This window comes from Pezoporus flaviventris, unplaced genomic scaffold (genome assembly GCF_033815535.1).
Source record: "Pezoporus flaviventris isolate CSIRO_AGI_PZ_B2104156 unplaced genomic scaffold, CSIRO_AGI_Pfla_v1 ptg000002l, whole genome shotgun sequence".
NCBI lineage: Eukaryota > Metazoa > Chordata > Aves > Psittaciformes > Psittacidae > Pezoporus > Pezoporus flaviventris.
Window position 1 is genome coordinate 86,163,699 of NW_026892550.1, and position 16,130 is coordinate 86,179,828.

Genomic DNA, 16,130 nt, shown 5'->3' on the forward strand with positions numbered 1-16,130 from the left:
ATCTGCAAGTCACTTTAGTGTTTTGACAATGCTGCTCAAAGTGCAAATTGTGAAGGAATGCTAACCAATGTCTCTGTGGGCTGGTATGGGATAATACAAACAGGTGCCGAAACTAGGGACAGTGAGGAATTTCTACTGAAAACAGGTAATAAGGGATGACAATTCAAAGACACCAGGTGAATGCTTTTTCAGAACTCTGTTTCTCTTGCACTCTTTCTTGCTTTCTCCTCATTAACTTTGCTTTGCATTCACTTCTCAGTCTTGTCCCATTTCGTCCCTCTTGCTTCAGCCCATTTATTATTTTCTCTCTTCTCTTGCCCCACACCTCTGATATGTCTTTCTTCAGCAGGCACTGGTGCCCATTAAGTAGGTTTGTGTTGCATGGGGGCACATTGCAATGCAGCAATCACTGCTCAGCGATTCTGCTGCTGTTGAATGGCACAGTGGGAGAGATTTCATCTCAGACAGAACACCCCAGGGACTCAGCAGTTTAATGGAGGAGATTGTTCCCTAGGTACATTACCAGATAGTGTTCTTATCTAGGTAGTATTTCACTTCCTTGCTTTACCAACTCTTTACTAATTCAAAAAGTTGTTAAGTAAAGATGGGATTAGATGGAGAGAACTGGACCATGTCAGTGGCACTGCGGAAGATGAGGGTAAGGTAAAACCTCAGGAAACAAAATAAATTCATTAGTAGTCTTTTTAATCCTCAGATATATTTGCTGTGGAAAGGTGGTCTGAGATGAGGAAACAGAGATGGTAAACTTACAGACAATGACAGATAAGACTGGCAAAGGAAGAGAGAGAGTAATCTATAACATGATTATGGAATTTCTGGATATTAAAAAAACAGTTTGAAACCCTCAAAACCAGAAATGGGTATATTCATGCAAGTGAAATAATTCTAGCAATGGTCGGTGAAGCTGACGTGGTGCTTCTGTCATGATATGAAAGAGGTTCCCATGCAGTAAATATAACAGCATAGTCTCCAGAAGCCTGAATTTCAAAGTCAGCCTACCTGTCTCTATTTGTCTCAAAAGCCTTTCTTCTCTTTTAAAAAAAAAAAAAAAACAAAGAAACAAAATAAAAACAAAACTCATCTTTCAGTTAGAATGAAACACACAAGGGAGATCAAGTATATTGATCACCATTGCCCTGTGAAAGTTTTGTATCTCACAGGCTTCATTGCTAAAAGTGACAAGATCAGTTTGTGAAACACTATGTGGGATAGCAGTATTTTCTTTACACACTAGTGTACAAGGATTTGCTGTGACAGGGGCATAAAGTTTTGTGTTTAGTCATCATAGCAAACTGTCTCCCATGAAGAAGAAGCTGAGCTGAAGCCTTTGCACCCAGGCACTACATTCATTGTAGCCTTTTCATGCCTCAGAGTGCAGATCTATGCATACCAAAAATGCCTGCTCTTCTCTATCTTGTGTTGGTTAATGCCCTTCAAGCTTTTAACAGTTTTGGATTCAAATAATCCCATTTAGCACTTCTGAAACCTTGCATTTCAAATGTTCCCATTATTTTCTTTTGCAAGCATGCAAGAGAGGTCAAAGTTTGCTGTGAACTACCTTTGCAATGTCACTTTAAAAATCAAAATCAGCAGAGAGCTTGAGAATATTTGCTTATGCATTTTGGCTTCCTGGCCCAGTGATGCTGGATGTGTTTTTAACAGAAAGTACATGGTCAGAGACAAGTTGTCCAGTTTCTATTAGGTTAACCTTGTTAAACATTACATTATTGTTTAACATAGGATAGGGGCTTCTCTTAATGCTATGGTAAATTATTCATATGTAAAAGGTAGGGTATTTTACCTTGTTAAGTGTGCTGAGACCAATATCTGGAGTCATGCATCAGAGCCAGAATTAGCCATGGATTTCTTAAACCTGCAGTGGATTAAAAATGCAATTAGCCTGCAACTGCAGTCTACATAATTAAAGTCGGTAGAAGTCATTTAGTGAAACATAACACAGTCGGAGACTTAGAGAGCCTATAATAATGTAGTAACTGAGCATAAATGCTGCAGAAAAAAATGCTAAATAAATATTTCATTCCTTTGGTAAAGAATATGTAATATTTAAGGTTCTCTGTCCACAAAAGGGAAGATTATCTTACAGGCTCTCTGTAAACATCCATAGCTGTGATCAACATGCTTATAATTAGCTCTAGCAAGTACTTCAGTTGAGATTTTCAAACATTTTATAAGCATTTTGTTAAATATTGTTAGCATCTGTTCATCTTTCCCAAACTTCTTTCAAGTTGTGGAATGGGCTAGGAAATATGAATTCTGTTTTGGGAATTAATTTGCCATTGTTTCCGGTAAGGTAAAGAAGTAATTTCACTATCCTTCACTATCACTGCCTTAAATATAGTCTGCAGAAATACGGACATAAAAAATGATTTATCTGCCCTCTCAGAAACAGGTTTGAATAAGTTCAGTAGATGCTTAAATTCTTGCATTCCTTTTATGTCTAAGCTTTCTCCTCTGTGCTTCTAATCTACATATTAGGTAAGTGGTTAAGTAAGATGGAAGATGTGTAAAAAACCCCAAGGTTAATGGACACAGAAGCAGAATGGACTACATTTTCAAGCTCATGTAAAAGTGACCATGATGGACTTCACAAGAATTTTAAAAACATTTGCTGAGTAAAGAAACTGGGTACTTTCCAAAACAGGTTCAAGGATCATTTGGAGGCATCACAAGTAAGTCTGCTAGATCATGAGTGAATAAGAATGAAAGCAATGTACAGACACCATTTCCAGCCAAGCGAAAAGGAAAAATTTTCTTTAAGTTTGGTAAGAGTCCTTTTGAGCCCTCAGCACGGCAATATTCCTGTCAGAGACACTACTGAGGCCTGCAAAATCTCTGATGAAGAGTGAGAGGTTTATCCAGAACCTCCATGATTAGGAGGGATTTGCAGAGATTCACTGAAATGTCATAGCATCTTTGCTGGACATACTGGCAGGTTGAGGGGCTTAATCAGCAGTTCTTTGAGAGACCCACCTGTACTGTATTATATTTCTCTGTTATAATTTCATCACCAATATTCCATCAGGCTTTGTCAAAAAAAAAAAAAACAACCCCCGAAAAACAAACAAACAAAACCTCCCAAAAAAACACAAGGAAAAAGCAAACAAAGAAAAAAATTAAACCAAGAAAAAAAAAGCAGGAAAAGTGAGCATGTGTTTTTTTGTTGAGTGACTTTTTTGTTTGTTTGGTTTGTTTTGCCTGGGTTTTTTTTAGATCTACATGTTTTAAATAAGAGATGCATTTCTGTTATGCATTATCTCCAGGTTTTCGGAATAAATTGTGAACTGGTTTCAGTCAGCCTTCTGAACCCTCTCCTCTTTCACTAGCTTTCCCACTTGTCACCCAGGGACTTTGAGTAGATCTTATGAGGTTTTTCTATTTAATAGCACAGGCATGATATCTGATACAAGGATAATGAAGTACTGTGCCTCCAACTTGTGCTGGCTGCAGAGGGATTGCTTACCTGTCATGGCACTGTTCCTTCAGAGAATATATCCTAGAACCTAATGATCTTCAATTCAATCTTAAGAGAAGCTTAAATAACAGTTCTGCTGAGGCAACCTTCCTCATGGATGATTATAATTTTAGTCTGAGTACTCATATGAGTATTTTATCTAAAGTGCCTGAAGAAAACATAGTCAGATAACACTTGTTTTGTTAGGGTTGACTGGTGTGAGGAGCTTCGGACAGCTTCCAGCAATGGTGGTGCAATGCAAAGAGGAAAAGTGACTTACTGAAATCTATCATTTTGGTCTTCCTGTTCTAGCTAGCCTATAACTTCTGCAAATGTAAATTGGCATAGGTCAGCTGATGGAATGTGCATGTGGCAGGAGCTAGTCCTTAGTTTTGCCACCTTTTAATGGCACCAGACACTCTTCTGACCCATTTACAGCCTACTCTGAAGAAACACTTTGAGTTGCATCATGCCCAAAGTGGTAACTAAATAATGCTGGTTGCAGTAGATAAGCTCAGGCCTGAGCATGTGTGTCTGTGCAGTGGCTACCCCAGTATAATTATGCCTCAGTATTCAGACTGTTTGCTACAAATAGACTGTAATATATTGGTTTAATAATGCATTCTGTAACTGCAATGGTTTCAGAATATCATCAAATTTTATCTCTGCTCCTTAATTATAATAAAATGTAAATTGTAATAAAATGTGGGGTTCCTCTACCTGAGAGAAAAGTACCTAAATTTTCAACACATATCGAAGCCATACTACTGCTGGAAATAACTGCTTGTGGTAGCTGCCTTTCTATGCCTCTAGATGGAGATCCTACCCATTTAACTCAACCTTCCAGACAACCGTGTGATGCTTCAATAAGAGCTCCATTTTGCTTTTCATAGTTCATAGACCAAAAAATAGTTTGTTCTCTGATTTCTCAGTTATAAAATTCTTTTGATCTCAGTAACTAGATTCTCAGACCCCTCTGACTTCACAGCTTACCTGGAAAAAAAAAAAAAGGAAAAAAGAATGCTATTCCTTTCTAGCTTTCCACAGCAAAAATGTCCTGCACTATTTACTTTGCCTGAACCATAGTCATAAAACCCTCTGTCTTTTCAATTGCCATTCTGAAAATTCCCTTCAGCACATAAGCACCGCACACAGCTATGCATTGAGGTGCTCATAATTGCAGGTGAAGGAATGATATGGACTATTGCAGTCAGTCATTTTTACCATATGGGGGACCTTATCATAAGCTTCCACCAGAGTGCAGAGGAAAGCCTTGCCATAACTTCACCACAAGACCTGGCTATTTGCTTGATATTTTGGGACCAAGGGTTCTTCATATACATTCCTAGCAACCCTAGCAAGAGTAAGGAGAAACATGAGCAAAAGTACCTATCATCTCCTCTAATACAGGAGATAAAAATCCCTTTTTGTGGATCAAAACCAGTTAGATAAAAACATGCCTAGTAAGCATATTTTTCAGGTTTGCCGAGTGCATTAAGATGCAGAATTTAGCTTAGTGTCAGCTACCCAAAGACAGGATGCAAATTCCTACTTGATTACACAAGTCCTGAAAAACAAAGACATATCTGCAGCTAAAACTACACTTACAGAAAGAGAATTAAGCGCCCTAGTACCACTGGGTGACTATCTGCATAACAATAGTAATAGTAACAACAGTACCAATATAATAGAAATACATAATACCTTTGAGGGAAAATTGTTTTTTTGTTTGTTTGTTTTTATTCCCAAAACTAGAGAGATTACTGAGGAGGGTTTGTTTGGTTGTTTTGCTTTGTTTTGTTTTGTTTTGTTTTTTTCCTATACTGCCCATACTTTTCCTTGTGCGACTTTGAATACAAACCAGTTGGGCTCATGAAACTATATTTACCGGTTTTAGGCTACAAGAACATGAGTAAGATGTAGTTAATAGCTGTACAAATCCTCAGACCCTAACAATAGCATTGAGACAGCAATGCTGATGCCAGTGCTGCTACCTACTCATGTAGAGTTCTCTGCTGCTTTTGGGGTTATATTTTTATTTTTGCTTGATTTCAATTGTTGTTAGTGCATAGTGTTAGTTAACTTTTATTACTGCTCTACAACTCTGATCCACTTTGTCAAGATAGGTGCAGAAGTTTTATACTTTGCCTTTAGGTCCTTCACAATGAGATGGAGGAAAGTAGATCTAGACAGGACCACAGAATATCTTTCTTTGTAGGACGTGTGTTGATTAAGAAAAACAAAAATGCATGGAAATAGGAAGAATGGACAACACCAAGGCAGTGACACTCTGCAAAGGTGTTTCTAGTTTTAAATGGAATGCAGAAGATAACTCCTGGGGTGAAGATTTTAGTCTTGTGGCATTAGGGAATTTTCTGAAATTTGTTTTTTATCAAAAGCCCGAACTAGATCTATAATGTCTCTTAAAGTCTGTAATAAATTCTGACGGATGTGCCTTGTGTATCTGTCATGGGCTTAGGGCTTTTGTTCCTCTCTGTTTTCTTTTTTTCCACTTAAATGGTGCCAGGAAGGAATTTTAGAATCAAAGCCAGTGCTGTTAAGGAGCAAAATCAGTTCAGAAAAAAAAAAAAAAAAAAAAGAAGAGAAATTATTGCTACAGCAAAAATCAAATCCATTTTACACAGGTTTGGACTGAAGAGGAACTGGATCAAAGAGGAGAAGTTTAAAAGGTATATTTTGCTTTTCTTTGAGAGTTGAATGCTGAAAAGTGCTCAGAGTAGCAATGCACATAGGTTCCTGGGTAATTCCATTTAAATCAAATGCTACTTTCAGGTACAGATCGTTTGTTACCTCTTTCATGTCCTGACCTTTATATGGTTTCAGAGGATTCAAAGAAGTCATTAAATCCTGACCATATTTAACTTGGAAATATGCACAATACAGAAGAAGGATTTGTCTAACAAACTTTGACAGGCACGGTATATCAGCCATTTTTTTCAATATGCACAACATTTTTATCGTCTGTTTTGTGACAGATGTTGGAGATGTATCCAAGTTACAATGCTTGTTACAAGATTCATTTGCACTAAAGGGATGGAGTCTTGTCAAGACAAGTGGAAAGCACAATCAGAAGGATATAATATCTAAGTACCTCCTGTCTCTTCTCCTTGCCCTCCTGTTTCTGCAGGCCTCCTCAGGGTCTGCAATGGAATAAGAGGAATACACTCAACAGCATCATTTTGCTTCTTTATACTCACTGTGGTTCCCTTTTACAATGAACCAGCTTACAGACTTCACCCATTAGACTTCTGTTTTGCTGTTCCAAGCAACTGCTAGGGAGGTAAATGAGGAAAAAGGCTGTGGCTGCCAGCATGCTCTGTGAAGGTTTATTCCAGCCTGTGACAGCCTGGACTGTGTTACTCCTTATGAGTGGTAATGGGGGTCCAGGTTAATCCACTCATGCCCAGCTTCTACCTGTCTACCACTCACTGTAAAAGGACCTTACATCTTCCCCAACCCCATGTCTAGTTGAGAGAAAGGAGGTGAATTACTTTCAGCACTGAATTCTTTAGAGGGGAGAAACTATTGCACTGGAAATGTTTCCCAACTACATATTGAATATCAAACAATGAATTATGTTATATGTGGATTTTTTGGCTTTGGCCATTTTTCATACAGCGATTATTGTGTTTGCATTCCATAAAGTCATGTGTACTTTAAAATATATTTCAAAAAATGAACTTGTTTGGTTTTGAGGTCACAGGAGAAATTTCTTGCCTTTTCTGGGTATTCTCTGTTTAGCAAAAAAGCACTTAGTATAGAAGGATAAATTACGGCAGCCCACAGGAGTCAGTGCCATATTGTGCAACTCACACAAACACCCATGGGCTTGCAGAGGAGAGTTCTGTTTGTTCAAGAATAAGATCTGGTACTTCTCATAGCGGGAGGTCATATTACCTTAAAATGCCTCCACTCTGTAGGTCTGCCTGATGTTCCCATAACAATTGCCCATCTGACAACTGCCCATCTGTTCCAATAACAGCTGCCTCTCTAGTAGGAGAGATGGGCTCCATGGCATGACAATAGCAAAAGTAGTCCACAGACAGCCCTATATCAAGCGAGCAAGCGGCCACAGCAAGTAACAAAAGACCCCACTACAGACCTGATTCAAACCCTACTGGAAACATCAAGAAAGAGTCTTGCAGATTTCAGGGTATCTTAGGTTAGAAAGCATCATAACCCTGTCTCTGCTCCTATAATGGTAGTACTGTCAGCAGTGATGATCTATGTTGTCTGAAATCAAAGATTTCTCCAGCCCTATACCTTCTCAGCAACAAACAACAAACCATGGTTCACTTTATAATCATATTAATGCAAACAAATGGAGAAAGTGAAAGCAGGTAGGTTTCTCCATACTTAAAGAAAAGATGTAACTGTAACTGTAATTTGCAGTCTCAGTCTACCAGCCTTCTCATGGCAGGAAAGTTTTGTGCAAAGAGAGATCACTGGGAAAGGGACTCCTCTGCTTTGCTTCCATTCAAAAGAAGACAGTGAAATCCTGTTCCACACAGGGAAAACCTATTCCTAACAGGTAAAATAAACTTTTAGTTTTCATCCAGCTCTTTTCATCTCAGGTAATAAAATCAAGGGAATTTATACTGAATTACCAATATTTCCACTGGAAGTGGGTAAAAAAATCAGCTGAAAAGACACAGGAATAAATTTTGCTGGGAGAGAGTAATTTGGTTTCACAAGTATCAAAGTTTTAAAATTCATTTTAGTTTTTCAAGGGAATGAAAACAAAACCTCTGAACATTTTGTCAAAATGAAATTGTAGGGAAACACTTCTTACCATAAAGCACAATTTTTTCAGCTCTGATCCTCTCTCTTCCTTTCCTGCTTACCCTCTCACTCTCTGTCACCAGAGGTAGCTGCAGAGCCCTGGATCACAAACTTTTCAGAAGAAATTGCTTTGAAATCAGTACATCTCAGTGAATAAAATCTGTCAGGAGTGTTCATAAACAATTGTGCTTGGGAAAAGTTCTTAACTTGTCCCAAAAAACTGATATCTTACACATAAACAGGTAGTCAGCTGCTCAGCTGTGAGGTTTTAGGTCAAAAGCACGCAATGAATTGCTGAACTGACAGTCCTATATATTAAAGATGTCTGAGCTATTCTCCTGTATATTTTTTTCATGGAGTATAAATTCTGTTATATACCATTCAGCCTTTTCTTCCTATACAAATCACATATGTAATTAAAGCATTCATCCCCACAGTTTTGCTCTTTTGAATGTGATCCCAGGGATTTTAAGGATGTACCTGAAAATAGACAGTAGGAAAAAAAATTCAGTCTAGCCTTTATTTATTTCTGTGAGCAAACAAATCTTGGCCAATTTTAAAAGTAAAGGCAAATGCATGAGCCCCACTTTCTGCCAGTTGTATTTCTTTAAGTATATTTATATTTAAGTATATATATACAAGATTACAGAGTTGCCTCAGACAGAAAACCTTTACCCTGGTATAGCATTTTGAGTTTCCTGTGGAGACAAACTTGCTTATTTTTCCTTAGAGGTTAGAAGGGTATTTGCTGTTGTGCTGACATTTTGCATCATCTTCTTCCTTTTTCATCTGTAGGAAAATATGCAGTGCTGAAATAACAGTGAAAATACATTGCTCCATTTCAGTGACATGAATTGTATATGCCTGTGCATCAGCAGGTTAGTTCCAGGGGCCAGAGGAGGATTCCTTAATCCCTGATATATAGAGGAGCCAAACACAATGGATTTTTTTCTTTCTTTGATTGTGTCACCACTTTTAAAAATCTCTGTCCCAAAGAAGTTATGCCTTATGTGTGGGGGAAAAAGAGAACATTCCAATTAGAAACAACCTAACTTCTCTGTCACATCTGGCCTTCATGCCTCAATAATCCCCTGAGCAGAGCTCATAAATAATGAGTGCTCAGAGACTGGCTGTACAATTCCAGTACATTCTATTGAATTCCAGGGGATGCACAAAAGGATAGCACGTATCCTGAAGGCAAAAGCATGTGCTGTTTTCTTGGTCTTCTTTCAAATATATATTGCTAGAAGTTTAATCGCTCTTCATTGAGTCCTGATGGTAGGCTATACAGGGCACAAAAAAAATTGCTGTGCATAAACAGAACTGATTTGTAGCTGTTTCTTTATCATTACCATGCTATCTATGTCAGAGCTTCTGTTGTAGCTTTATGTGATACAGTTAAAATATACTGTGATTTGAAAAAATATTGAAAAGTACAAGCAAGCAACCATCAAGAGACAAACTCATCATGTTAAAAAAACCCAAACAACATCCCTTTTTTTCAGGTACAAATAGTCTAAAAGATGCAAAAAATAACCTTAATCTCACTTACATGAAAAAGAATAGGCACATGCTCAACTGAGGTGAATTTATTAATTCAATGGACTTCAACAGACCTATCCTTTTCTTGTTCATTGGCAGTTTAGTTTCATGCAGTGCCAAAATCTTTGCAACTGTTGAAAAAGAAAAGTAACTAGATTGTAAGAAAATGAGCGGGAGACATTACACAATCTTGTTCTAGCAACCTCAGAGAAGCATACTCAGGTGGAACATGAAAGAAAGATGGAAAAGTAAGCCACCTTCACATGATGTCTCCTGGTAAATCACATTTTCACCTCAGGTTATAAACATGGCACACCCTCAGGACTGGACTTTCTTACTTGGAATAGGGTTTGAAATGGTCAAAGAGGTAGAAAAGAAAACAATATACATGTCTGGTTCCAAAATTTTCAAGTCTATGTTAGTTTTATAAGAGGACATAGAGAAAAATGCAGCTGAGAACTTAAGAATCTAGACCTGTGTTCAAATACTGTATCTTTGTCACATATTTAGAGGTACCCTCTTGGTATGTTGTTCCTAAAGGGATATTATATGTTGCAAGCTGCTTTCATTAACCAAAGTTGACTGGTCTTTCTGAACACATCTTCTACCTCTAAACTCTTTCCAGGTAGTTTTTCAGGGATCCATTTCCTAAAGGCAGAGGGACTAATTCCATGATGGTATCTGTTTTGTTTTCTTTCCTCTGCAGGCTTAAGTGATAACTGGGTAACTTGTTAGCAGAACAGAAATGAATAACTCAACGTACATAAACTCTTCCACTGAAAATGTGATGGCTTTGGAGAGCCCCTATAAAACTGTAGAGGTGGTCTTTATTGTCCTGGTAGCAGGGTCTCTCAGCCTAGTCACCATAATTGGGAACATCCTGGTCATGGTGTCAATCAAAGTCAACAGGCACCTACAGACTGTCAATAACTATTTCCTGTTCAGCTTGGCCTGCGCTGACTTGATCATCGGCATCTTTTCAATGAACCTATACACTCTCTACACTGTGATAGGGTACTGGCCTTTGGGGCCTGTTGTGTGTGACCTCTGGCTGGCTCTTGACTATGTGGTCAGCAACGCCTCTGTAATGAACCTCCTCATTATCAGCTTTGACAGATACTTTTGTGTCACCAAGCCTCTGACCTACCCTGTGAAGCGAACCACTAAGATGGCAGGCATGATGATCGCAGCTGCGTGGGTGCTGTCCTTCATCCTGTGGGCCCCTGCAATTCTCTTCTGGCAGTTCATTGTGGGAGGAAGGACTGTCCCAGATGGGGATTGTTACATTCAGTTTTTCTCCAATGCTGCTGTCACTTTTGGTACTGCCATTGCAGCCTTCTATTTGCCTGTTATCATCATGACTGTCCTTTATTGGCAAATCTCTCAAGCCAGTAAGAGTCGAATAAAGAAAGGAAAAAAGGAAACTGCTCAAAACCAAGATACAGTTTCCCCCAGCCTTGTCCAAAGTAAAACAGTGAAACCAAACAATAACAACATCCCAGCCAGTGGTGATGGGTTGGAACACAGCAAAATTCAGAATGGAAAAGCCACTGGAGAGACTGTGACGGAGAACTGTGTTCAAGGGGAGGAGAAGGAGAGCTCCAACGACTCCACCTCTGTCAGTGTGGTCGCTTCCAACATGAAAGAAGATGAAGCTGCCAAAGATTCCAGCCAGACTTCTGCCTCCCAAGACCATCTCAAAGTGGGAAACTCCAAGCTGACATGCATCAGGATAGTCACCAAGTCTCAAAAGGGTGATTGCTGTGCTCCCACCAACACTACTGTGGAGATTGTAGGCACCACTGGGGAGGAGAAGCAGAATAGTGTAGCCCGGAAAATCGTCAAGATGACAAAGCAGCCAGCCAAAAAGAAACCACCTCCTTCTAGAGAGAAAAAAGTGACAAGGACGATTTTGGCCATCCTCCTGGCCTTCATCATCACCTGGACCCCATACAATGTGATGGTGCTCATCAACAGCTTCTGCACATCCTGCATCCCTGGTACTGTATGGACCATAGGTTATTGGCTCTGTTATATCAACAGCACCATCAACCCTGCTTGTTATGCTCTCTGCAATGCTACCTTCAAGAAGACCTTTAAGCACCTTCTTATGTGTCATTACAAGAACATAGGAGCTACAAGGTAAAAATAGTAATAAAAGTAATAATGGAAAGGGTGACGAAGTTCCATATTAAATTAAAAAAAACCCAACTAGATAAATGCCATAGCACTTTATGCTCTTCTACAGAATGTGCAATCCAGGATATTAGTGGAAATACTGACATAGAGCATCAGCTCCACTCCTGAGAACTACATTTAGAAACATTTTTTTAAATTATTGAAAACAAATCTTGTGGACATGGAGATGTTTGAGGAATTATTCAAGGATATGGACTGGAGGCACAGTTCCTTGCTTTCTACAACTATTCTGCAGAAGGGCTTTAGAGTCTATGATTTTTGGTCCTTCTGTGCAAAATCCTTGTTCTTCTCTTCCTTTCTTTTTTCTTTTTTCTTTTTATTTCCCAGATGAAAACATACTAAACAGACACAGGGGAAGAAGCATGGGAGTTCGGAAGATCATTACGTATTTGAAATGAATCATGGTAGAAGGTTTCTAAAGCTCAAAGTTGTCTAGAGCTTTTTTGCCATTGTCATGTAAGAACTTTTATGTTAGGTAAATCCTGATGAGAGTTATTTTATGTTGTTTATGACACTACCATTTCCAAAACTGCATCAGTTCTGAAAGTGTACTTATGCTCAATGTGTAATCATTGCTTAACCTGCTTAACCTATTCAAAGTCTGTTTCTTGCCGCAGTTTAAGGAGTTTTTGTTCCTCGATTCCTTCATCCCTTCAAGATAAAAATATAAAGTCAGTCTTTTCCAGATTGCTACATCCCAAGACTATTTCAGCATCTATGTAAACCAAAGCTTTTGAGACAATTTTGTTCACTTTGTTTGTCATGTAACATCCACCAGTGGATCTGTCTCTTACTTCCATTAGCTTTTTTTGCTTTTTGTACCTTACTTGTCCAGGGCATACAAACCAAATATCAAAAGAAGCCCTAAATTCAAAGATCTCATCCAGTCAGCCACCATAGTGGCCAAACAAAGGGCCTCAGCTGAAGAAGAGAAGCAAGGGCTTTACTAGAAAAATGGATGTTATATCCTTTTAAAGATGGATGTGCAGATGGAGAGGTGTAATGAGGCTCCACAGAAGTAATACTATTAGATGGTCATGCTCTTGACCAGTCAAAAAAGGATTCACACTCATTTATTGAGGAAAAGAATAAATGGATTGATGTGCCCATACGTATAAAGCTCTGACTAAGCCATTAGTGTGAACCCAGAGTCCTTCCTGGGTGTATCCTGGACAACGTGTTTACTTTGTGGAAAAGATTTTGGCTACATCCCCTTTTGCAGCAGCTGGGAGCAACATTTTGACTGTAAGCCAAGGGATAATGCTAATAAAAAGGCAGAGAGGAAAACAGTGATTACACAAAACCAGATACTGAAATAGTCTGGTTGGGGGGCTGGCAAAGATCAAGTTCAAATACTATCTGCTACTTCACTTCAGCTCAAATTCCAATTCTTTCTGCCTGGCAAATATTTTACTATTTCAATATTTGATATTTAATGTAGCACAACTGAGCACTGTGTGGACAGGACAAAGGTTATCAGATTGCTGAAAACAGCAATTGGCTGAGTTACGCATATTCTAGTTACCTCCTTCTTAGTAACCCTAACTTCAAGACACTATGAAGGTACAGCTACAGATTTTGTTATCCCAAAAAGTAGCTTGCTGCACAAACAATGTCCTGAGGGACTGTCTTCTGGACTGAAAGCCACCTAACAAATTATTCTGTTGTTTCATGTTGCCACATTAGAGTCTTCCAAAATGCACTTCAAAATATCTGGCCTTCAAGATTACAGGGAAATTAATCTTGCTGACTTAAAATTTACATTTGACAAGCTTATTGGAATACAGTGTCAAAGCACTTTGGCAATCTGACAATTTTCATGTTTCAAAGTACAAGTTCCTAGCAGAAAGTGAAAATGAGGAGGATTAAAGTGCAGTCAATTAAGGCTACATTAAACTCAGGATGTGTCTTAATATGCATTCATTGATTTTATACCCCTAGTGATTTCATCCTAATATATCTAAGTGTCTCCATGCAGCCAAGGATCTAATTTCACAACCCTCACTTGCCTTGAGTCATATTTACTATCACTATTTTCATCTTCCTGCTTGTAAGAAAGAATAACTCAGTGATAAGGCTTGCAAAACTGAGTGTTGCTTGTCTTTCAAAACTACATTCACTAGACTTATCTTGACAGGTCAAGGGAAAAATTTACATGATCACTTCTAGATGATTCATTCTCTTACAATGTTAAGTAATCCAGACAAAAACCAAAGATACGATGAAATCTGTTAATTTTCTAAATCTTACTCCTTTAGAGAAGTCTCATAAAAGAAACACACCTGTTTCTTTCTTTCAGCAAGTACTGTGGGTATAAATAGTACAGGTACTCAAATTGGTAAATAATGGGTTTTATATTGTTATTTAATCTTTTAACTTCAGTTTTTTAACAGGCGTGAAAATCCTGTATTTTGACATTTGAAGCTGTCACTTGTTTATAAATTATTAATTCCTCTACCAGCTAAAGACACTTCTATAGGTTAAGATGTGCAAGATGTAGATTACGATTATACTTTTTCATCATGTGATGTGAGGACATTCAAAATACTATACAGAAAACCAGATATTTTGGGGCCTGCATTCATGAAGCAAACAAACAAACAACAATAACAAAATTAAAAAAGAAAAACCTTCAGTTTGAAGCTTCCTAACACTCTTCCCTAGCACCACCCCACTTTTGATCCTAAAGGACAAGATGTTTTGGTTTGTGTTATGCTATATTTAAAAGGTTTGCAGGGCACACAATCCTGTGTGTTTCCACCTTGTACCAGCTCAAGGAAAAGAATGTTTCTGTGGTATATCCACATTCACAGCCAGTTGAGCGATGTAAAAATGGATGTCATAATGCACCTACACATGTATGCACTGACATGAAAACACACACCCCTGCATGGTTTATATACACGGAAAATAATTATCTATCATTCAAGATATTGCATGGGATGTTGTCTGTGTTGTGCTCATTGGCAGCTGGTGGGAGGTGCAGAGCCAAATCATGACACTGTCTACCTCCTACAGGAGGCAGAGAGGAGGCAGAGCCTCCCTTGAGGTCTCTGGGAATCAATCAGGTCCTAAGGTAGTTTTGTCTCAGTAAGACAAAATCTTTCAGAGCCACAAAATAATTTATTCTTCCGAACGCCTTTTGAATTCTCATGTCTTTCCTTTGTGTCCCAAACCACATTTGCTGGGTTTCACTTTCCTTCTGAGTGATAGTTCTGCAAGATCTAGATATTGGTCTTGAAGAGCAGCGCCCCCTGGATACCTCCTTTGGCTTCCCCACCTGTCACCCGGGCCCTGACACCCCAAAGACCCCAGGTGGCCCTGCTGATGCTGCTACCTCTTCACCTTGGGCTTGGCCAGAGGGTTGCAGCAGCATGTCCACACCATGTGCTGCCCTTGCCACTTTTGTTTCACATAGCAATTGAGAAAATTGGAGGTGACTCGTGAGAAAAAAAAACAACAAAACAACAAACTGCAGCTAGCACTTCTGCCCCTCTCCTTTTCTTCCTCTTAATTATTTCCAGAAACAGGCTAAAACAGAAAAGGCCCAACCAGCCCTTGACAGCAACCCTGCTGCAGCAGGATCTGTCACGTCGGCAGCCCATGGGGTGTGATTTGTGCTGTCACAGGCCAGCCCTACCTTCACTCTCCAGGGGGAGAACAACAGCCTGAAGATATGTCAATCCAACTGGCACCTTTTCTGAGTATTAAAGACATCTGCAGTAAAAAACAGAAAACAAAAGGAAGAATGAAAGAAAGAAAAAGCTGCATTGATGTCAAGAAATCTGTTTTCCAGTAAGGACAGAACCTAAGAAAACATTCTGTCAGCCTCCTTTCTTCTTGGGATTTTCATTTGATTAACTAGGAATCATGATGATCTGCTCAGAGATAGCATAGTATTTGAACATTGCCTGATGAAAACACATCTGTATAGGTCAGATTGCTTTGTCTTTCTTTTTTGTCTCACAAATGCTCACGGGGACAGGAGTGCTCAGATGGACATCAGGGACCAGGTTTTGGCATCCACACAGCAAGAAGAGAAAAGCAAGTGTTAAACCTATCATCTCTTTGTTTTATATTTTTCTGGAGTAGA

The 16,130-nt window shown here is 38.9% G+C and overlaps 1 protein-coding gene across 3 annotated transcripts in view; it reads left to right on the forward strand.

The window, feature by feature from the left end:
- The window catches only part of CHRM2 (cholinergic receptor muscarinic 2), a 90,545-nt gene extending 78,210 nt beyond the window's left edge, over positions 1 to 12,335 (forward strand). Inside the window, exons 1-2 of one of the 3 annotated variants that reach the window (XM_061444890.1) lie at positions 6,125 to 6,183; positions 10,545 to 12,335. In XM_061444890.1, coding sequence (XP_061300874.1) covers positions 10,584 to 11,984 — 1,401 coding nt within the window. In that variant the 5' untranslated portion in view covers positions 6,125 to 6,183; positions 10,545 to 10,583 and the 3' untranslated portion in view covers positions 11,985 to 12,335. Of the gene's footprint in view, positions 1 to 6,124; positions 6,184 to 7,485; positions 10,087 to 10,544 lie in introns of those variants that run through there. The other 2 variants (XM_061444889.1, XM_061444888.1) reach the window with 2 other exon arrangements.
- The last annotated feature ends 3,795 nt before the right edge of the window (positions 12,336 to 16,130 follow it).